The following is a 23765-nucleotide window of genomic DNA, read 5'->3' as shown; positions in this document are numbered from 1 at the left end:
TCAGGAATACAAATACCAAATAAGTGGTATAGCGTAAAATAGAACCTTAAGGATACCTAGTGTTGACATTCCTGAAGACTAAGAATTTTCTTTATTATCTCAGGAGAGGTATGGCATTGCTAGCAACAGCATATGCCTTCCTGTCTGATCTGCTTTAAAACCTACTGTTGGTAAAATCAGTTCAAAGAGGCAGAAGTTTTTAAGTCTTTGGCCTTTAGCTTCTTTGACTTTGCCAAAGAAATATTATTTGAATCAAATTTATAGCAGTAGATAGACTCTTGGTTTATATGATGTGAGACAGTTACACTTCAGGCTAACTAAAAAGTTCAACAGCTCATCCCAGCCCTACAAGCCACCTTCTATGTTCATGGATACTAAACTAAAGAAAAAAACTCCATTCCAGTAAAGCTAACTCATTCAAGTAGATGCTGGATTGCAAAGGAACATTAGAGGACAATTCACTCAGGTTTTGTAACAACATACAGATATTAAGCTGACCACTAGGAGAGAAACTGAAGAGCTACACAGTCAAATCCAAGACACGCTGTCACCTCACGTATGCAGTGCAAGCAGAATCACCAGCTCAGGATAGAGAACCAGATAATATTTCAGAGCCCTGAACAGGAGATCAGGATAGCACAGGCCCACCACTCGCTGAGAATAACCAGCCTTGGAGGTCTGCGGATACCCTTTGCTAGTCCTTTCCTGAGAGCACACACTACGCATCTCTCAGAATATATATCTTCTGAAGCGTGCATCTCTTGCATTAGATGCAGAATGGACTCTACAAAAGAATTTATGGTTGTTTTTAAGCCACAAATATTCTTGTTTTGGATTAAATTATTTTGTTTCTATTTATTTGTATTTGAGGACTGTGAGTGGAGCCCTCTCAGACAATAACAAGGTGTGCTATTCCCTCAGGTCACAAAAGGGATCCTAGAAAAAAATTAATTCAAGGACTGAAAGAAAGAAAACAGACAAAAAAAAGGATGAGATTTCTACTGTAAAACCAGAGTTAAAATTGAGAAGAAAAAAAAAGATACCGAGAAAAGAACACGAAGTACCACTACAGTGAGTGGGCTTCCAGAAAAGCTCTGCCTATATATCCAAAGATAGCACAGAAATCAAGACACAGGAAGATTAACCTGCAGCACCATTAATCCACTTACAACCTAGCTGTGACAAAGAGATAAACCTTTTTCTTCCTGCAGACGTAATCCAGTTTTCTGTGCTCTGTTCAGAATTGTTTTTTTTCCCCCTGCAGTGCCTGAAATGGATTTGTGTGCTGACTCTTCAGACGTTCTGTAGATATCTACCAAAAAAAAAAAAATAAAACTATGCCCTTCCTCTTCTCCTTCACATCTTCTTTTAACTGGGCCCAAATCACCAATACAGAGACCTAAGTTACTATTCAGTGGTGGAACGCACTTCAAACATAGATAAGGGATAAAAAGAAAGAAAATGGCATAGAGATCTTACCCTTACCAGTAAAACTGGCAGGAGACAGTTCTGATGATCCTGATTTAGACATTGCTTCACACTCCAGTATTTGACTGAGATTTTCTTGGATACGTATCACAGAATCTAGGACAGAGTAAAAAAACCAGAACAATATTGTTTATACATCCACTTGTTTTAACAAATGTTACAGGAATCCATTCACAGGAGTATGTAACAATGTTAGTACAAACAGGATTAGCTGTGTAATTACAAATTACTATCTTTTAAGAAAATTAGCTCACAATGATTCACGTGAGACTATATAAAACATAGAGAACGGGATCCTTAAAGCAGTGGACTACTGACAGGCACAGGAATAATTCAGCAGAGAAACAGTATCATGTGTGAGAACAATTAGCTGACACAAGGTACTCATTGCAAATATTGTTTCACATTGCAGCAGAAGGAACATACTTGCAAAGTTATAGGTCATTTGGCAGGAAGAGATGGACGAAGTCTGATGCCTTGAGAGCTGCATCTTTAAATTATGAAATGGTATCAACATTTTGAAACTGCTATAAAGTGAGCTAGTACCACATATGTAGGAACAGGTAGACAAATACAGACAGGCAAGCACATCACGCACTTCCAATGCAGTGAGACAAGACCACTGGGCTTGACCTGGAGCACCCTCTGCTGTTCCAGTTACAAAACCCTCAAGCACAGAGCCAAATGCAGAACTGATGACAACACAGATGAGAACTGATTGACAAACCAGAAAAGAGAGCTGTGCCAAGAATGTTAAATAGAACCAGTAAAAAAAAAAAGGAACAGGAGTCTAGGAGGAGGGAAGTGTACGCTCATTTCCCCCCCAAAGTCTCACATGGTTTAGGGGGAAGACGTGGTTGAGTGCAAGTTTTAGAACTGCTGAAGTTGTCAGTGGCTTCACATTAAGCAAATGAAATAAAATCGAACACTATTGAATAAGAAAAAAAGACAATAAAAAGGAGCAAAAGAGAAAACTGAGAAAGTTTTGGAGCTCTTGGTCTTTGAGTACATATGCTTCTTACAAGAAAGGCAAGAACATATTCTGGGCTAGAGGGAAAACTGAGGCATACATCTAAAAATGTTATGGCATACTTAGTAAAACAATTCTGGGGGAAAATTTGCCCTTCTTTCCCAAAATGAAAATTCTTATGGACAGTCACCTGATCGCTTTTCTTTTAATGCATAGGGGAAGTCGAGGGCTTTTTCTGCATACTTTGAGAGCAAACTGTCAATGTCTTCTACAGTGAAGCCAACTTCATGTCCACCTAAGAGCTGGAGCAGTGTCTGCACAGCCACAGCTACCCAGTCCACTTTCATATTCATGAGCAGCTGTTCCAGCATCAGCAGTGGCCTGGAGGAGAGGTGGAAGTAGGTAACACGGGAGAGCTCAGGTAGAGTCAGCAACACCTGTGAAACAACAAGAAACGGTTAAAATTATGTGCCTCCAAATCTGACAAGAAACTGTCTGAGCAGCTTACACAGGGAATGGAATAACATGCAGAGGCTAAAAAATGGAGTTGGGACTTCTTGGGCCTATTCATAGCTCTGTGACAGAATTAATGTACGAATTTGCAGAAGTTACTTAGCTTCTGCTTTCACATTCCAAACACTGCCTTATTTCAGAGGCATCTGAAAACTAGAAAGCATTTTGTGACCCTGTGACAGATATGTTGTAGCAGGGTAGAGCACATTGTCTTGTTAAAATAAGGCTACGAAAAAAAAACATTATCCCAGTCCTTATCTTTACATCATTTCAGGAAACATGAGGAAAAAATATAAGCAATTCTCCTAAAGCTGACCAGTTAATATGGACTCTACAAATCGTGCCTTCAAAAGGGACAAATAAAGAAACAGCTTAATGTTGTGCAAAGCACTGGAGTGAACTGCCATTTGTAGTCCTGCAGCAAACTGCAAGTTACAGGAAGCGCTCCATGTTGTTCACCTATGATACATTTGACTAAAGTAATCTATTGGTTAATACATCTGTTTCCAGGGTAAGCACAGAACCTACATGGCTTCTGTAAGGGCAATGGCCATACAGAAACTGGAGCGATACTGTCTACCTTTGCGAGGCACCCAGGAGAAACATGCCATGAAAAGTATCAAAGCCCACTATACCTGTGGGCACATTTTTAACGTAATTTACATGTTTGTATTAGTACACAGGAAGAAGGCCTGGCATTTCTGCCACAGAGAATAAATTGAGGGTGCTTTCTTTTTCACCAGGACAGAGATAGAAACTGTACTGATAGACACCCCATTTTTTTTTTCTCATTTAGTCTGCATGGTCCTCCACTCCTCACAGCTAAGAGTGAAATAAGAATGCTCTGTTTACGTTGGGAGCTACATTCACCTCAGGATGCAGGAAATGCCAAAATGGAGAAAGGAAAGAAGTTTTAACCCATCATTAACCTTATTTTGGATCCTGAGACTAAGGATCTTGAGCCTGATAAGTTGAGAATGCTTGATAAAAACCTACAGGCAGGTACTTCTATAGTTATATATTGCTGTTAATCCTACAATGAAGGAGTTTTACTCACTTTTGATCCCATATAGAGTGCCTGGATTTCATTACGGCGTGCTGTTGTCAGATTCTTGTAGAAGTGATTTGTGAGGTAATCAGCTAAGAAGTGAGATGCTGCCAAGCTGGGATGCTGGTCAAGGGACTGCTCACTGATTGCAAGGCAAATACCAGGGTCTTCTATTCTTTGCAAAAGCTAGAAACACACGAAATACAATAAATCCCTACTGCATTCCTGCAGAGGATTCTTCATATCAGTCAGTGAATAACAGATTGCTGTCCTACAATGGTCCAACAAGCAAATTAACCTCCACAAGTGTCCTATGTATGTAATGGTGATTTAGATCAACCATTTGCCTACTTATTACCTATTTGCTCCATTTCATAATCAAAATAACTTTTAAAGTATTCTAGAAGCAAGGTGGAGACCTTTTAATTCTGCATCTTATCTCTCATTCCTTGCTTAATTTTTTCTTTCTTTGATTTTAAAACTATGTAGACTGAAAGAGCCTGCATCTTATTTTACTCTGTTATTAGCAATAGTTCTGTAATTATTAAAACCAGAAGAATTCACACTTGGGTAATTTGGGCACCAAAGCACAACTGACTAATTCATCTTACTACTATCACTTCTGATTCTTCTGCTTAAGCAGCACAAAAGTGCTTCATTATTATTTTTCAAATAAAAGGTGGCTTGTATTTCCATTTAATTAAAGTAGTTGTAAAGACATTTAAAGGTCTTGGTCCAACAACTGGATTGCAAAGCTGTATTTTCATTTAAGTGGACCAAGTGAGAGCCAGGGTCCTGAAAGCATATCTAAACAAATAGCATTCTTTAAAGGAAGAAGCAGAAAAGCCATGAAAATGCCAAATAACACAACTTTCCATGACCTAGTAACTACAAAACAATTTGCCAAAATATGATATACAGACAAAACACGTTTCTGATGATACTGAAATATCTCCAAAATACCCATGTGATGTGAGTAAATGACAGCAACAACAGTTTGGATACCTTGCTCTCAACTTATTTGACCTTGAGATGTAAGGCTGAAAGAATCTCGCTGTTACCTGCAGTGCTTTTTCCATGTCACCTGTCTCCAGTAAGTGGAGAAGGTGCTCACGGTGAAGATTGATCAAGTCTTCTCTTGGGACAGGATATAAGTGCCCCCACTCCTCACACAACTCATAATCCTAAAGAATAAGAGAAAAGAAATAAAAAACACTAATGAAACCAAACCAGAAAACAACCTTCTACCATTTGATACAGCAGTTTCTCCCAAACTTCTGATCAGCTTACAGAATTTCTGTAGCTTAGACTCTCCTCCCCTCATGCAAACATAAAAAAATCAAAATGACAAGGGGAAAGAGATGACATCCAGTTTGCCAGTCGCAACCTGTACTGAGAATAGTTTCTCACCTCACAGTAAGCACACTGACTTTCCAGAGATACTTTTCAAGCCAACCAGATTTACAGCATTACTGCTTATATAATAACCAAGCCTGTATTACACCAAAAGTCATACCATTCAAGTCTTCAGAGTTTTAAGAGAAAAGAGTAGGTTGTACCTCAGAATAAGAGTTAAAGGATTATTAATTACATTTAAGTCTTGACATTAAGCACATACTTGTATTTGTTTCTGTAGCATAGAATTGAGTAAAAGAATCCTTCCTCTCAAGGTATTAATATTTTTTTGACTGCTGTTTTAAAAAGCTAGTTCAACAAATTTATCAAAGTTCAACAAATTTTATCAAAGTTTAATGTGTCCACATGCCAATGCCTAACCTTCGCCTTCAGAATGATATTCATGATGGTCTGGGGATCATCAGTGCAGGCTTTTTTCAGATCTTGCCAGTCATTCCACAGAGGTTCGTTTTGTAAATTCAAAATCTGAAAAAGTTTAATATTACTGTAGCACACAAAAGTTTTATCTACAAAAATCAAGTCTAGGAAAACAGCTGAGCTGCTCACATCAAGAGATACTTTGTACAAAGAAAAAGTCTAAAAGGAGATCCACATTTATCTTTAGCCCTCTACCAGGATGATGTAATGCACTTCCACCCCAAAAAAAAGACTGTGATCTTTCTAAGGCGTTAATCTACAAATGGCTCTGCAAAGCAGGTTTGTAAGGGAAGGTTTCTAGAAGACTACATGGCAGTAATTATGGATGAAAGAGTAAACATATACTGTATACTGCAGACGTTGCTGGTGCTAACAAGTGAGACAATCATCATTTAGCAGAATCACTACCATACAGAGCTCAGCAGGGATTTATTCCTCCTTTACACTCCATCTGCCTTTTCAGTCTGTGCTGAATTGCAGGCCAGCTAGTCTGACTTAACTTGGGTATCTAAACTCCCCTGCAGTTAGAAGAACTGCCTGCGATACAGATCTGCTTATTGGACCAGCAGTCCTCTATGCTATGCCTGGATGTATCTATGCCTCCCAGGCAGATAAAATCATGAATTGCAATAGAAAACTTCCAAAAGTCCTAGCATTGATACAGAATGGAAAAACAAATTATTTATAAAAAAAAAGTGGCATGCACAAAAGTTTATGTCTAATCTTATTTGCAGACCTGAACTCTCATAGGAGAATGGGAAAGTTATAAAGGGTGGAAGAGTGTGTTAATTGGATACTGCAGTACTGAGAACACATGATGTGTTTTTGGAATGAAAGACTTGAAAAGATACTATGATCAAAAAAGAACCAAGGGCCAATTTTTTTTTTAAAAGTGCAAGCATATTTTCTCCCTCCTGCCTGTTTCATTTTACTGGTTACTGAAGTAATGGCTTTGTACCTTTTGATAAACCTGAAGTTCTTTCTTCCTGCTCTGCAAGCTGGCTTTTAGTTCATCAGTTATGCCCAAATCAGAAATGCAATAAGCTAGTATTTCCAAACAGGCATCAAGTGGCCATTTGTCCAGGCAGCGCAGGGCCAGCATACTTCTCAATGTTGCGTTTTTTACTGGGAACAAGTACTGCCAACCATCCTTACCTGCAGAGAAAACAAACCACCAGATAAAACTCAGTTTCTGTGTTTTAGAAAGATTAAAAAAACAAAAAACACCACCACAACATACCCTCATCTGCACTGGATGGTACCAGCAAAACAAACAGTACGTAGCTGAAAAACCTATACTAGACTTATGCCAAGCATCAGATTCTCAGGAAGCAACCAAAGTCAGCATGGGACACTTGCTATCCTTAGACTCCTAAAAGGCCTCTCTTTTCATGGGATACATCATCCATGTATGACAATGACACTGCTGTAAGAGATGTTCCATTAACAATACTATGTCTTCTGACATACCTAGCTCTTCACATACAAGTAACACTCACGATACATTCCAGTTCTCTTGTACTAAATAGGTTTTGTGTAAGTTTACTGTCAGGATTTGCAAATTAGCAAAACAGGAACTACACTATCAGAGAAAGCAAATTTAGGACGATAGAAGGGAAGAGATCTGTTTCCGTCTTTGGATTTGCTCATGGACCACTACCTTAGTTTCCACCTCCTGTTTCAGGCTGTATTCTTCATATAATACGAAAAGGGCAGAAGGCAGAGGAATGCAGAAGGAACACCTGACTTCATCTTTCTTACCTTCAGCAGTTGCACAGCTCAGCACAACATCCTTGATGTTGTCCAACTCCTCCACATCCTGACTGTACAAATCCAAGACCTTCAGAGCTCTGACCCAATCCTTTGCAGCAAGTGCTTGTTCAAAGACTTCCATTAATACCTTAACGGCTGTGGTGGAATGCAGTCCTAGGAGAACCAAAGATATGTATGTCTTGCCAGAGAAGGCACTAGCCAAGCTGACGCCTTCCTCTTGCTGATTCTGAAGTGGCTCGAACATAGCAAGCAGGAATTGTTCCAGTATGGGGAACTCCTTCAACAATGCCTCACACTCCCTGGAAATCTGTTCCAAACCTAAGGGCGCCTCCCGTTTGCCTCGAAATTCCATCCAAGATAAACTCGATTTGGAAGTTTTCTGTATATTAGATGCACTTAGACATGCCACTGTGGCTGTTAATTTTGACTGAGACTTCAGGAAGTCCAGGGAGGAGGCAGTGAGCGTGTTCTGGCTCAAGTCAGTCACAGAGGATGGGGCCTGAGTGTAGATGTCCTCAGAGGCCACTGCAGGACTGGGGGTAGGTATTTCAACATCTGGCAGGCAGCGGCAGGCATACTGATGCGCTAGGTTGCTGATGGTTGTCAGAAGCGACTTTGCCTGGCTGGTTTGCCTTGCGCTGCACAAGGACAGTGGCTCACAGCAACAGTTAACAATAACTTGCTGCACATTCAAGTTCAACTCTTCTTTAGCCAAGAGTGAAGCAAGCCTGCAGGATTGAAAACAGAACCAGCTTACCCAACACACATAAACAGTACTTCACAATTACACATCTTCAGAAACATTCCAAATGCTTTGTGAGCACAAACACCTCATACTCCTCACATGAGAAGAGTACAAATCTTATATTCATTCAGTATGAGAAAATTTATACAACATAACATTGATAACTCACAGCTTATGTTGCCATTCCTTTAAAGAAATTATTGAACTTACTACTCATACATTGTTGTATTCAGGTACAAGTCATACTAATAACAGTTCACTATTAGTGCTTTTTTTATTTTAATTTAAGAACTTCTTTGTCAAATCAGACACTGATTTAGTTGTTTGTGATGGAAGGACCTTAGATTACCCAGTTTTACCAGGGCAAGAGCCATGCCCAGCTGTCTTCTTAAGAAGCATTACTGGTATATTTTATTTTGCTGTTCTTTTAAGCTGCAAGTCCAGTGTTCTGAACTATATTACACTCGATTTAAAAAAAAATCTCCATAAAGGTTCTCTCTTCACAACAAACGGTGACTGTCAAAAATATGGAGCTGTAGCTTTCCCTAGTAAAAATCTTTGTGATGGTAGAGAAAATACTGACTAAGCTCTCCCTAGACACCAACCCTTGCAGCATTAAGTGACCTACTAGAGGGAGATAGCAAACGGAGGCTGTACTGCCTGTGCTAAGTAGCCAGATAAGATTTCAATCTTAGCTGAGATCCAAAACCATACAGAGAAGCATATCTGAAAAGCACCAACCTGTCAGGTTGAACCTGTCTTTCAAACAAGAGCTGGGAGAGTAGCTGAGATGGACTCTGCTGTAACAGTATGAAAGGATTCCCCACTTTCACTTCTGAGGATAAGTCTTTAAAAAAAAATAAATCAGAGCGAGACAGAATATTTACTACAACACAAACACATCAGCTGAATAGACTGGCCAAGTCTTGTATTAGGAACACAGATTTTAGGAGCCTGAAATCTCTTGGCCTAAGTTCACAAAAAAGTCCATGCTCACATGAGTGAAGTAAAACGCTGAGTAAACTGCAAGGCATGCGTGATTACAATGCTCCTCTCAGACCTAGCACCACTGGCTCACATCTTAATGGACGTTTCTGAGGAGTCTCTGGATATAGATTGGTGAGTCCATGTCCTATTTGAGTCAAAGTCAGCAAATACGGACAGGAATTCACAGAAATAAAGCTACTTTTACAAAAGCACTGAAAACCTGGCGAGTATTGCTGAAATACCTTTCCATGCACTACTAAGTTATGCTGAGTAACTGTAAACATATTCTCCTAAGTTTATCATTTCCCTTTCATCTTTTAGTATAAGAAAGTTCCCCAGAAATTCACTCAGCCTTTAAATATCGCACATATTTCGGCTTTGGCAATTAGTCATTGAGGACTGACTCATGTCCATACAGAGGTTACAGTTAGCATGGTAGTGCTCTGAGCTGAATCAGCATATTTGAAAATTAATTGTTATCCTCTTGAGGAGGTATTCTCTGAAAGCAGTACTCTGGTATTCTATATTATCACAGCTCAATTAGAGACAATTAAAAGAAAAACTTTTTCCTATCAGTGAATGATTCTGTTCTTTTGACAGCTTTATATGCTGGTGATGAGTTTCTTTTCACATACCACTATCATCAGCCAATTCTGTAAGAAAAATTCTTCCTGGTTACCTCTGTGCAGCTGTCTGCACACTCTCTTCCTATCCCTATGGAGCAGAAGAGCAATGGTTATGACTAAGGGAGCTGAAAAGCACACAGCATACCTATCCACTGGATGCAAGAGTTATCCTTGCCTGCAGGGTAGTGATCAGAATTTTGGGATGTCAGGAGTCATTTGCTTTGTTTCAACAAAGCTCATAATCTGGGTCAGCAGTTAACATTACTGTTCTGATTTACCCACTGCCATCAGCTACTTTTATCTTAGCTGTTGGTGGCCTGGGTGTCAAGAAATTTAAAAAGGCAGTGCAATAATAGAAATTAAATGATCTGAACTACACAGAGGTTGCAGGCCTGTTTACAAGGGAGACATTTTTATATGGTTACTTCTTAAAGTCAGAGAGACTACACAGCCTGGCTATCTTCACCTATACTCAGGCTGTCAGACAAACCCCTTACCTAGCTCTGTATTCAGACTTCGTAACACAACAGCAACCAATGTAGTAACATAGTCAAAGAAGATCTTCACAAAGTTTGTCTTCATGTTGCTTTCTGACATGGGTTGGAGATGTTGGTCAAGAGTTCTCAGCAGGAGCTGTGTTTGATTCCAAACTAGGTGCTTCTCCAGTTCCACAGGTTTCAGAGATGCCTGTTCCACCAAGGTGCCAAGCAAGCTCCCTTTAGAGTCTGGTTTAAAAGAAGAAACACAGATCCAAGATGCAGGTCAGTGTTAAATGACAAAGGCAGGGGGTGGTGGAGAAGGCTGAGAAAAAAAAAGTGAGAGAAATGCTTTAACATTAACAACCATGGTTCATCTAAATTGGTAACCTTGCATCTGGCAGCTTAGAAAAGCCTAAATATATCTAATTATGTGTCATTAACAGATAAGCTTATTCCAAAACACAGCTGTTGACCAGTTCCTATGCCCCAAAACATTTAGTCCTTAGAGCTCTCCTAACTTTTTGCTCATTAAACATACATCTTTAAATGTTTTATAAACACCCACATGCCATTTAGAAGTTTGATGAATGCAGAAAAGAAGACACAACAAAAGATCCCATACTATAAAACAAAGAGCTCTTTGAGAAAAGGCAGAGAAAAGACAACTCTGGAAGACTCCTTTAGAAAAGGATGACCCATCTTTTAATAGCTTTATGAAAATTGGAAGGTGTATTATGTTACAATAGTTTTACAAATTTATCTACTTTTTGTAAAAGCTAAGGAAAAAGCAATAGTAAGAATACACCCAGCTAACTATAAACTGTCAGGGCAAAATATACTTAAAGAATTCTTTGTTACAATTGAAGAAAAATAGCACAAGTAACCTCAAATGTACTCATTTACATTTTCCTTTCTTCTCTGGCAAGCTCTGGTTTAGCTCTGAAGACGAATGCTTGGATTATAGGAAATACAGACCGATTTTACACTTTGCATTTATGAATTTAAAATACTTATTTTTTGTGTACAAGTCAAAGAGCATTATTAATAGATTTATATTTTTCAGGATGGGACAAAGCAAAAAGTCTAGATCCATTTGTCAGTCTTCATGACCACAAAAATAACTCACCCACAGAACGTTCAACGTGTGTCAGTGCTTTTAGAATTTGATCCAGATGTTGTGATAAAACAATCTCATTAGTAATGCTTTCTTCAGTCAAGGCAGGATAGCAAGCCTGAAGAAGGTCTACTATACTGCATCGAAAATAACTGCCCATTTTCTCATCTGAGATCTCTACAAAGAAGGAGAAAGAAATACCAGCTATAACAAATACAGAACTATGCTTGCACAGAAAAATGCCCGCAGAACTAAAACTGTATTATAATATCACTAGTTTGCCAAATTCAGAGTGATTCAGTTTATTCAGAACTGAGGTTGAGTGTTTTTTGTCGTCCCCCCCCCCAAAGTACTAAGCTAAGAAATGAAAAAAACTTAAGTTTTCCATTGCAACAGAAGGCAAGAATTTGAAATAAGCACATTCCAACAAAAAAGCATAGCAGTAAAGCATACTACCTGGCTTGGACTGCCCTTGTGATGTGCAGGAATAGTTGAGAATTTTACTTAATTGCTGAAGAACTGCTGGGAAACCCTTTAAACCCTCGGAGTGCAGTAAAACAAAGTCAGGTCGGTGGCCTGAAAAAGTCATGGGACAAAGACACAAAATAAAAGTTTTTCCTTTTTCCATTCCTAATACAAAAAGCACAAAATGAGATTTCATTAAGACTCAGGTGTTAGCACAAACAATATATTATACAAGGGCATTTTCTACAAAAGTCAAAAGCCTACCCCGAGTTTCAAGGCTGTTGAAAAGTCTTCTTTCTGCTGTTTCCAAAAGCTGTTTGCACGTCTTCCAAAGATGGCACTGAGTACAAGCTAGGTCAAATGCTGCCATTGCTGAGGGACTGAGGTCCTCAAGGACTTCCCGGAGAGGATCAGTATGCTCCAGCTGGATGTTGTTGATCCAGAAATTTTCTTGGAGAGTAGGGGCAAGACTTCCAGAAGTTGCAAGCAATTTATCAGTAACATCCGAGATGGAATAAAATACCATACCTACATAAGTCAGCAAAAAACACAATCACTAATTAAACAGGATATTTATCTCAGATCCTGGCATCAATAATTATGCTCCAATTCTTTAAGAAAATAATTCAGTAGGTGACCTGCTTTACAAAGCATTTATTACAGAATGGATAAAACAAACTGGGCATCAACAGTAAATTCAAGCATTCTTATCTTCTCTGTCAAAGAAGAGCCACTTACACTTCCGAACAACTATTGCACTCATTCTGACAGTATCCAAATTGTTTCCTCCTGTTTTCCACTTCTGCCACATATTTTTTCAGAGGGACTCTAAAAAAGTCGTCCTTACCAGCCGCTGCTGCATTCCCAATAGCTTGCAATGTTGAACGGCCACTGCCAGATTTCCTGATGCCTCCGGTGCCATCTGATGCTTGATTCTCAATATTGTTCTCCACTCTGGCCATTTCTCGTACCGCCTCTTGGTAGCGCTCCATGAAAACCAATTCGCCATAGCAAGGTGAAGTATCAAGATTAAACATCAAAGCCACCTTTCAAAAATAACAATAAATGTAATTACAGAGTGCTTCAAAAGAAGTTTTCAAAGGTCAAAGAGCTTTAGGGATTTTTAAAGGAAATGAGGGGATAAAACAGATGCTTTATCTGAAAAACATGCACTAAAAGCAGGCTAAAATAGTCCCTTTTTTTTCCTGAAAGTGTAAAAAACGGGGCCTTAAAGACCTTTTCAGCTTTTTTTTTTTTTAACGTTCAGCCATTATTTGCTGTAAGAATTGAGTTGAATTAACTTTCATTTCCTATATCTTTCATATAGACATGATTTCAATTTACTATGTTGCAAAGGAAATTTAGTTTATTTCAGAGGCATGACTTGCTATTTTAAACAAATTCTTATTCAGCAGGGAATATCTTCTAGAGATTTAAAGACAATAGATGAGCATAGCTATACAAATTCCTGATAGCCAACCAACAAGAGAATGCAAACCAAGCTTGAATTTGTTATCATTAGCAATACTGAAATTCAGAGTAACAAAACAAACCAAACGCTTCTTGATCCTTTAAGTAGGGAAAATATGAAGTGGCCTACTTGACATCAAACAGAACTAAGGAACTGAGCAGCAGCCTGCTGCTAGTGCAACATCTGAAACTGTATCAACTGCTTCAATATTGCTATCTGAAACTCAGCAAGGTCGCTGCTTTTTGCAAAAGATGAAATTGCTGATACACTTCAAGATATTTTTCAGAGCATCAGCCCAAAAGCCACACACAAAAAGGTAGCCGTGAGACAATAAAGAGCTACAGATGTGCAGGTTGTCAGTTTCAAGTCTCTCTGCCTATTTTCAGCACTGTGAATTTTACCCTCAAAATGTACCACCTTCAAATAAATGCATTCATCACTTTGGCTCCATTTCAGGTAAGGAATACATTTTCGTGTTCTTACTGAGCTTAAAAGTAGCAGACAGTCATGATTTTGATTCACTGATTAAAGCTTCCTCATGTGGTTTCACATGAGTTCCTCCCATTATTCATTTTGCTGAAAGACTCAGCTTGGCCAGCTCCGATCAAACATTTTCATGCTTTGGGAACATAGGCTTAGACGAGGCATTTTTATACAATAGGATAAAAAAAACAGCATCCTTGGTACAATAGGAGTATCTTTGCTCCTTTCACTTGCTTCTACTGCTGTAGCGACCCCTTCACTTGGAATGAAGATGCTTCAGACTGCTTGCTAACGCAGAAGGAACAGGAACTTCATCAGTCATCATAACCTCAAATACCAATATCAAATTAGATTTTAATTTGCACAAAATACATGCAACTCTCTTACCTGATGGGCTTCTACAAAGTTTCCTCTCAAAACACAAGAAACTAATAGTGATTCTGGTGGGGAAAGCATCATAGGAATTAGGGGGTTTTGCTGCTGTGGTCTCACTCTACTCTCCAAATTACTTGAGCCAGACACATTACTGGTACTTCCCTCTATAAGACAAGAGAATTAATCAGTATGCTATTATGGAAAAACATTTCACCTGGTAACAGCCAGCTAAGAGCTAAGAGCACTTCACATATATAACACAAAAATATAGGTGTAGAATTGCATGGAAGTTTCAGGATAGAGGACAACATAAACACCTTGTTCAAAATTCTTGTAAGATTTATTTCCCTGTTTGGTCAGAACCTTCAGTTTGCATCTCATGCAGATGTAACCCTTCAGCAGCTATATAATGCAGATGCAGTGCTAAGGCACTGGTTCAGTATGGATAAAGGAAGGAGTCTTAAGTACTGGACCTATTAATATCAAATCGGTATGCCTAAGCTTCTTTTCAGTTACATTACTACTAATCTATTAGCTTTTTTGAAGGTATGCACATCACTACGTTTCATACTGTTTCCTGCAAGCCAAAAATACCAAGGAAAAAAAAGTTTTCCTATTCCAGAAGAGACATATAGTATTCTAATTAGAAAAAGTCAGACAAAAATGGGAGCTCTGAAATTGAAAAGTTCTACTTCTGTCCTGCAAAGAGCAGTAATTTACATTGACCAGTAAGACGAGTATTTCATCATGGCACATCAACAAGACAAAGGAGCACTACTTTTGTGGCTTAATACCTGAGGTACTGGTGCTTAGCTCGCTACTTGTACTTTCCAATGATGGACTGAAAGTTCCCTCTTTCCCATCTAAAATGGAAACAAATCAAAATCAGCACGTGAAATGCACTGTGTCTAGACAAGGTAATTTAAATTTATTGCAAACAACAGTTTAGGCAACTGCAAGAGATCTTGAGAAGTATCTCACAACAGAGATACCAGTGATGTCTATGATAAACGCAAAAACTGCTAATCTGAAGAAAACACTAGGCAAGAGACTATTTTGGGGTGGCCCAGTGATGGATGACAGATACTGTAAAGCTTCTTATTTCTAAACATCTGACTCCCAAACCAGACATACATTTTAAAGGCTAAATAAAAAAAGCATGAGGAACCAAGCTTTCTCTTACAGCTGTCAGTGAACCGTCAAGTCATGAAGGTTCCTGTGAATTTATACCTTAGATATGATTGCAGTATGAATGAAAATATAGCAAACAGTCATTGGATACAGTGGAGGAAGGGAAGAATTGGTCCTGTCGTTGCAAGGTTCTCCTCTGCCCTCCTCAGAATACGTATTAAAGAATTTATTTTCTTACCTGAACTTAAAACAATCTATCTTTTAGCTGTGCAGGTGAGCTTCAGGGAAGCAACCCAATCAGAGTGGAACTGGAGTTAAGACACTTCAAACTAGTTAGGAAACTAGAGAAAATAAATCTAATAAATTAACCTCTCTCTTCTCATCTCTAACCTCTCCCTGCTCAAGTCTAATTGCATTCAGCTGTAAGCTCAGCAAAATGACCTGCAATTCCGAGACATTTTCTCCTAGTCACTTTCTCAACTCACCTGTTTTGTACCTTTGAGATCTGCTTCGCTTCTTAAAGCTGTTGGACCTAATTGAAGAGCTGTATCTGCGGGAAGATGCAAGCTGATGTTCTGTAAAAGAACACAGTAAAAAAACACGTTACCAAATAGCTGGACAGCCCACAAACACAGTTAACTGAAAGTGCCAAACACAAAGCCTACCTGCAATTCTGTTACTCATCACCACCTTGTACCGCCAGTGAGCTTCAGAAAGGTGTTTGGAAAACTGTGACACACGACTTCCAAAGCCATCTCTGCTCGCAGAAAGGTTCAAGCACTCAACAAGCTCCAGCTCTTCACGAAGCACATTACTGGAGTCCCATGGGAGAGAACTCTGAATTTCTTCCAGCTGGTTGAGGAGCAACGTGAGGAAGGCATCCATGGCTACATCATCCACTAAAAATCCAGTGACACCACTGGTGAAGTGTTTTAGATCCAGATAGCTCAGCCTAGAGGCCTCACAGCTTTTGCTGTGCAACTCTGAGTCAGGAAGATCTCGGGGATCTGAGTGGACTGTCCGAGCAGCTAACAGATGACTCTCTAACTTCTTTTCAGCCTTTACTAGGTGCTGCGGACTTTCAGAGGCAGAAGACCGCCTACTGATACCGCTTTCTACGCCCACTGTACAACTCTTTTTATCAAGATCATCATCCTCTGCATAGTCCTCAGGTAGAAAATTCTCACTATGGAGGTCACTGTAAGAAACAAAAAGCAAGGAGAAGATGTTCTCCAGAACCTCCAGGCGCAGAGGAGCAGGAACACTCTTTAAGAACTGGTGACACTTCGCAAGGTACTGAGGAAAGACCGAGGAGCAATCTGTACATGTAAAAACAAAAATAAAGAACACTTACAACACTTCCCAGGAATTCTTTCTTCCTATCTTTGTCCTCTAAGGAAATTCTTGAAGATGCAACTGCCCAATAGCTCAAAGCCCATCATTCCTCCACACATCAAGTACATACATGTTCAACATTTTACATTTTTTAAAAAGATAGCATGCCTCTTCACTCTCAGCTGCACCAGTCACCACCATGGCCAACAACATGCAAACTCAGATTACACCCATTTTAGCTGTAAAAGAAAAAAACAAACAAATGCACAAAAACACCACACAGGTTTTGGGAAACTGATTTTCTGGGAAATCACAAGCTCTTACAAAATTATCCCCACCAGAAACATCCTGTATCTAATACAATTTTCTTTTTGCATTACGTTTTAATCCAATTACTCAAATGTTTCAGAACGCAGACCCTTGTTCTATCCATATCTATCACTGCTAGAGATAACAGCACGTCACAGAAATGCCATTACACTCGTTTGCAAAGCAGCCACAGCCCACCGAATAGACAGATAATCTGTACTCCTAAGTGATAATTCAGAACTCAGCAAACGGAGGAGCACAAGCTACTGAACCTGAGAAAGCAAGCCAATCACCTGCTGGTTCTGCAGAAGTTGCGTCTTCAGGGCTATCGCCAAGAAGGCTGCGTATGCAATCTTTGCACTGGGAATGCTTATGTGAATTCACACAGAGAGCATAGATAGCATACTTCATGGCGCAAAACGCTCGAAAGAGCGCCAGGTTGCGTTGCTGACTTAGGGTGTTAGGGAGCGGTGCCACTGTGGAGGAAAACAAGGTTGGTGAGGGCATAGGAGGTTAAAAAACCAACAACAACAAAAAAAAAAGAAGTTAATTTTTCTTCTGCAGTTCCCACACAGCAACTCTTTCCTGGACTTTATTCCCCAGTGCCACTTCCCTCCCAGCTTTCCTCTACCTCACTGTTATTTATCAACATTTAAAAAAAAAACCCTTTCTGAAAAGGAAATTTTCTGCAGGTTTGTGTTGCAGGACTTGGCTACAGCATAGAACAATCAAAACCTGTTCATGATAAGTCTCATTAGAAGTAAGTGGTTAAGCTGCACTGCCGCATTCACAACACAGAAGGAATCCTGTCTGGTTCCAACATTTAAGAATTTTGCATTCTATCACACAACAGATAAGCAGAGAGACAGTGAGACTGGCTGTGACTGTGGCGAGATCAGAGTGCCACCACTTCTCAAATCTGTACTAATAAATAGATGTTGCATTTTGATTCTATCCACAATGTCTGGCAATATTTACCTCACATAACCTGCCATTGATTAAACAAAAAAGCACAGCCCCATAGTTGTCTTTGCACAGTTATGATGTGCATCTTAGAGATGTACTACACCCCCTCCCTTCCCCTTTTTCTTTTTTGGAGAAAATGAGGTGTCGTTGTCACATGCCAGAGGCATGGTCCCTTCTAACTACAGCAGAACAAAGCTGAGCTGTAAACAATGTAGAAGTCACATCATCATGCCCTTTGCCCAGGAACATAATACACAGTCATATTTTCTGTTCTGCTGGCTTTAGATGAATCAAACCACCATGCGTTACATTAGTGCTAGAATCCACGATCTTCCATTCTTATACAGGGAATAAATTGCACTTCTGCCTACTGTCAACACAGAGGAAGCATTCACAAAGCATTTTAACTAGAGACTGGTTTGATGTACTGGTAACGTCCCCATTCAAATGCTGAGACTGAACAGCATTACCTAAAAAAACGTTTCAGTACTGCTCTCCACAAGGTTTAAGCATAGTTTCAAATGAAAACATCAGCCTGAACTCTTCTGAAAACTACAGAACAGCCGAGACAAAGCCCTGAGCACTCAAACAGCTTAAAACCCATTATTCCCTAGCACTGCAATTCTAAATAGCAGCAGTGGTGGAAAACATCATATAGACAGCAGGCAGAACTGAGAAAACACCCAAGTACGAGTCCTTCTCAGAACCCACCCGGACAGACCAATGCTACAATGCACCAGCAGATCTCCACTGTTACGGAGCACCTGAAAACCTCCCAACATCACTGTCTTAAGAGGACTTCAGGCAGGCAAACCCACAGGTCTGATAGACACAGGTCTATGAAAAGCAAGATGCTAGCCGGACATACTGTTAAGACATACACTGGTAATCAAATGCAAATTTAATACATTTTTGCCTGCCACATAGAAAGACACAGACGCACTCCACCCAAGTCGGTATCTGTATCTAAACCAGCCCTTTTCCTCGCAACTATACTGAAAAAAATAGCCTGTAACTATAAGCACTTGCCTTTCCTATCCCAGAAATACTAACATCATATTCTTGAATTCAGTAACTCATGTAGAAATTTCTTTTGTTACTGAGACTGATCACACACAAACTCGTCTTATGCACTAATCTGGAGAACAGAGGGTCTCTATCAGGGAGTGTAGTGATAGGACACAAAGTAATGTCTTTAAACTAAAAGAGGGCAGATTTAGATTAGACCTTAGGAGGAAATCCTTCACTATGAGGGTGGTGAGGCACTGGAACAGGTTACCAGAGAAGCTGTGGATGCCCCAATCCTGGAAGAGTTCAAGGCCAGGCTGGATGGGGCTTTGGGCAAGCCGGTCTGGTGGGAGGTGTCCCTGCCCATGGCAGCAGGGTTGGAACTAGGTGATCTTTAACGTCGCTTCCAACCCACACCATTCAATGATTCTATGATCTGAAGGGTGCCTGCATACAGCTGTCAAATGGTCTCACTACTTCAGTTTCACTACTGCAGCTAACAGATGTGTGTTAAAAGAGGAAGAACGGAAAGAGAGAGGGGTGAGGAGAGAAAAATGCCTGTTAGCACTATCAAGTCAGACAAATCTAAACTTCATGACTCCAATCCTCTCTTTAAATTTCAAAATACATAATTTTAAAGGAGATTCTGTTAAACTGTGTTTATAGAATTATCTGAATTTTACTGAAAAGAGAGGGAGAATTTGTCTTCCGTTAACTAGTTCCGTAAATTAAAGTGATCTGAAAAAAAGAAGAGAAACCACACTGTAGCTTATTTGCTAGTCATGCAGCCCCCAGAAGATCTGACAGGTCTGCCTCTTCCTGTTGTTGAAATATTTTTGACAGAAAAGAATAAGCTGCAATCAAACAAGCGTACAAGAACAGCCACTTCTATGTGAACTAACATGCTTGGTAATCTCAAGTAATTTTAGGCACCAATCTGGAACATGGGAAATGAGAGAAACAAGGAAAGAGTGATGTAAAGACAGACTGTAGTTAAGTCTTACGGATTTTAACATTAAAGTAGATTTACTAAGATTTAATATTAAAAGGGGAAAAAAAAACCACCACCATTTTGTATCTTTTCAAAGTGAAGATGTTACAGTATAAGATATTGCCAGTTTCATTTGTTTTTGCTCGTTGGTTTCAAATTGATGCACCAATATTGTGCACCAATATCGTTGGTGCACAGATAGCTGAAATCCAAAATATATACTTACTGATCCAGCTAAGGGTGTTATACAATATGTAAGTGACAGTGAACAACACATAAGATAGTTTTAGAATTAACTCAGTTTAAAGCAACAAGAGGAAGACCATTAAATACCTTTTCTGAAACAAACTGGTAGGAAGTATGAATACATTCTGAGCACGTGCAAAGTCTTGATAGATACTTGAAAAGACTCTTTCAGAGGTCTAGCCTTGCAAGATCAAGAGAGATCTCACAACTCCTTTGGAGACAATTTAGTTTCCAAAGAAATCTAAAGTAATTTCTACATGCTCTCTAGTTTTCTCCCACAAAAGAACTGATAAACAGTATCTTCCCTATTCAGTAGTAGGTCAAAAGAACAGACTCTTCCTGGCAGAAATACTGATACACCAAGTATGTGCTGCTCAGGGGTTTTCCTGTGTTCTCATTATCCTACGCATTTACCCTGTGACTGTTGGTCTCTAGCAGGAACTTTTTGAAGCAGCTCAATAACATCCTCTTCATTCAGTGTAAGAAGATTAGTGAGGTGATGGAGAGAGTACACTGCAGTGTGGCAATCTAGACTGTGCAAGTGTTGCAAAAGAACCTTCCTTGGGATAGTAATACTGCAAGAGAACAAACAAAGAGGTGGCACACAGATTTAGGTCTTTCAGCCGTGATTCAAGATATATCCCCTCTCTAATTCAAATTCAACAAAACTACAGCATTTAAAGTAAAACAAATAGTGTAAGTAATGCCCATGACACACTTTTAAGAGCTTGCAATAAGCAGTCATGAGATTATTTGCCAAAATTCACAGAAAAGAGCACAATTTCTACTTGCATACATAAATTGACTAATAGGCAGCTTTTGCAAGATCGTTTGGAAAGACTTCTTCTATTTTACCTGTTTTGCTGTATGCACCATTCAAGAACTTCCACTTGAGCCCAGAGCCCATCGCAGAAATCTTTTAGTACCGAATCATTGCACAGATCCTAAATGGAAAGACAAACAAAAGAATCCCTTTACAACAAATCCTCTTGTCAAGCAGCAGAACCAAGCCTATGTCACAGGTGTGGTGTTCATAAGACTCCTTAATCCCAGGGATAACTTTCAAGTGCAGAAAATTCCCAATTCTGTTACAAAGGCAGCAAAAGACGATCTATTATGAAGGAGCATCGAAATCAGCCTCCATTCCATCTACAAATCATGGAAAGGTGTCTACATCCCTTTTCAAGGTTAGCTTTCAAAAACAAAACTCATGATTTTTAAAACAGACTTTAACCTCTAGAACTAATTACATAGCAGAACAGATGATAAACTGGGCAGCAGACACTTCTCCTTTCCGTGTGCTCTTCTACTACAATGCCTACCTGTTAAAACTAGATCTGAGACTTCCACTTTGCAGAGGCTACTGAACAGACATTACATGGTAATTTGCTTAAGGCAATACTAGACTAGATCTGCCCCAAGGATCCAGCAGCACAGGGCTCCCTGTCTCACCACATCTGTCATTCGAGCCACTTGCCTGTAGGCAGACATCATCTGAGCTACAACTACATGCCCAGAGTTAGAACCAACACTCTACTTTGAAGAGGAAGACTCCTTCCAAATAAAGTGGATCTTTCAGTCACAGCTCCTATGATTGACCACCTTACTTTGAAAATGGCTCTGGGAAATTTCCAAGCTCCCCAGTTACTTAACACGTTAGTTGTGACTAGAATTAATCACTATCCACTGAGCAAAATGACATTGATCAAACATCCCCTGGCTCTTTTCAAAATTAGTCATAGACTGTTACTGACATTTTCTCTCTTACATTAACAGCGAAGGGCTGAACAGCTCACGTAAGATGAACTTTCACAATCACCTGCAAAATCATACTCGCATCATGGCTGAGGAGTAAGAAGAAAGGCAAGTGTTCAATGCTGTTATCTATGCCAAACTGACATCTTAGTTTAAGTTCCCTTTTAAGAAAGATTAAAATGGTCACTGGAAACTCCCTGTTTTATATCTTTGTTTAAAGAAAAATCGTGATTCAGGTTCTCACAATTTGAGGTTGCAGCTTTTTCTTCTGGCAAACCAGAAAAAGAAAAAAAAACTCAGGAACTAACAACCTAAGCAAACAAATTGTATTTACTGGATACAGACCAGGACATTGCCACTTGCTTTCTGCTGGCTACCTGAGTTTTGTGAAGAGTCCATAGCAATGCTTTTGCCGATTCCAAGCTTTGACAGTGAGTCCATCCTAGCAATACCAAGAGGCGGCTAAGGGGGTTGAATTCTCTCCGCAATAAGCTGCTCAGGCCTGAGAAGTCTTCTCTTTTCAGTAAAGTTAATGCTGTCACCTAGAAAACAAAACAAGAAATATTTATCTTTCCAAAATGCAAAGATTCATAATGCTTGCTTGGCAGGTTATATAAGTGAGGAGACATTTCAACATTAGTTTCACTAAAATGGTGAAGCAATGTATCTGGAACTTTCCTAAACTTGTATTTTACAAGCCATCACATTACTCTTCAGTAAAAATGAGGAAAGAAAACCATAATTTCAAATGTTTCCTATAGAACCACCTCACAATCCTTCACTAGATTACCATTAGGATCTTTCTATGGAATATGTCTATGCCAAGGGCATTATATAAGAAACTTGACTTAGCAGGTTGTCTAGAAACGGAACTACGTTCAACCTCAAAAACTTAAAGTCACATTAAAACAGTGACCACCTACCTGGATTCTATTTTTTCCATGTAGATACATTCAAATAATTTAAATCATACCAGAATATCTTTTGCCAAAACTTCATGCTCTTTAAACCACTAAATTTCACCTTGCCAATTCCTGAATATCAACTGCCCCAGCTACGAGCATCAAAAAAGCAAAGCAACCAGTTCAAGGCCACAGGGTAAATCAACAGGTACATTCACCAAAAGTGCAAGTAGAACATAGCACTTCTCAAGTCCTAAAGATCTAATCTTCAGTCGTCATGCAGATGAGCTTTTCAAAAAATCACGTCAAATGCTTTAAGTTCATCATACAGCTAAAAGTAGGGGAGTTATCACCAGTTATCTTCTTGTTCCTAAAAGTCATTGATCCTCGTAAGTACTATCTAAAGAAAAAAGCCTCTGTGCATCACCAAGATATGGTCAATACAAGGACTGACTTCAGCTACCACTGGGATTCCCTCTTAATGGTTTTATGGCCATACCAGAATCTGTTCCAGAAAGTGCTTGCTGCTGCTCAAGCAGTAGAAATACGCAGTCTTCCAGGAAGCAACCTCCTTGGGATCTGAGAACAAGTTCATCATGGCTCGCTCTGTATCCAGCTGCTCCGATGAACCTAAAAAACATTATCAGATTACCTTACAATGCAGAGGGGTACCTTTGAAAGAAGGTTGTTGTTAATTTAAACTGAGAAATCCTCAGCATTTTCTTGAATACTAATGAGTTGTTATATATTAA

At 39.4% G+C, this 23765-nt stretch overlaps 1 protein-coding gene across 6 annotated transcripts in view; it reads right to left on the bottom strand.

Moving 5' to 3' along the window:
- Positions 1-23765, bottom strand: part of ZFYVE26 (zinc finger FYVE-type containing 26) — a 53730-nt gene that overhangs the window by 23635 nt on the left and 6330 nt on the right. For 2 of the 6 annotated variants that reach the window (XM_080595346.1, XM_080595347.1), the window contains exons 6-28: positions 23513-23643; positions 22489-22653; positions 21212-21300; positions 20771-20931; positions 17439-17621; positions 16167-16820; positions 15987-16076; positions 15165-15233; positions 14383-14534; positions 12889-13087; positions 12306-12569; positions 12033-12152; positions 11589-11753; positions 10481-10708; positions 9112-9217; positions 7614-8353; positions 6811-7007; positions 5796-5900; positions 5081-5203; positions 4029-4205; positions 2649-2895; positions 1480-1584; positions 1196-1312 (exon numbers count right to left, since the gene is read on the bottom strand). In XM_080595346.1, coding sequence (XP_080451472.1) covers positions 1196-1312; positions 1480-1584; positions 2649-2895; positions 4029-4205; positions 5081-5203; positions 5796-5900; positions 6811-7007; positions 7614-8353; positions 9112-9217; positions 10481-10708; positions 11589-11753; positions 12033-12152; positions 12306-12569; positions 12889-13087; positions 14383-14534; positions 15165-15233; positions 15987-16076; positions 16167-16820; positions 17439-17621; positions 20771-20931; positions 21212-21300; positions 22489-22653; positions 23513-23643 — 4587 coding nt within the window. The remainder of the gene's footprint in view (positions 1-1195; positions 1313-1479; positions 1585-2648; positions 2896-4028; positions 4206-5080; positions 5204-5795; positions 5901-6810; positions 7008-7613; positions 8354-9111; positions 9218-10480; positions 10709-11588; positions 11754-12032; positions 12153-12305; positions 12570-12888; positions 13088-14382; positions 14535-15164; positions 15234-15986; positions 16077-16166; positions 16821-17438; positions 17622-20770; positions 20932-21211; positions 21301-22488; positions 22654-23512; positions 23644-23765) is intronic. The other 4 variants (XM_080595350.1, XM_080595351.1, XM_080595348.1 and 1 more) reach the window with 3 other exon arrangements.

Source organism: Anser brachyrhynchus (genome assembly GCF_964034855.1).
Source record: "Anser brachyrhynchus genome assembly, chromosome: 5".
NCBI classification, from domain to species: Eukaryota; Metazoa; Chordata; class Aves; order Anseriformes; family Anatidae; genus Anser; species Anser brachyrhynchus.
This window is presented reverse-complemented; position numbering and strand designations above follow the sequence as displayed.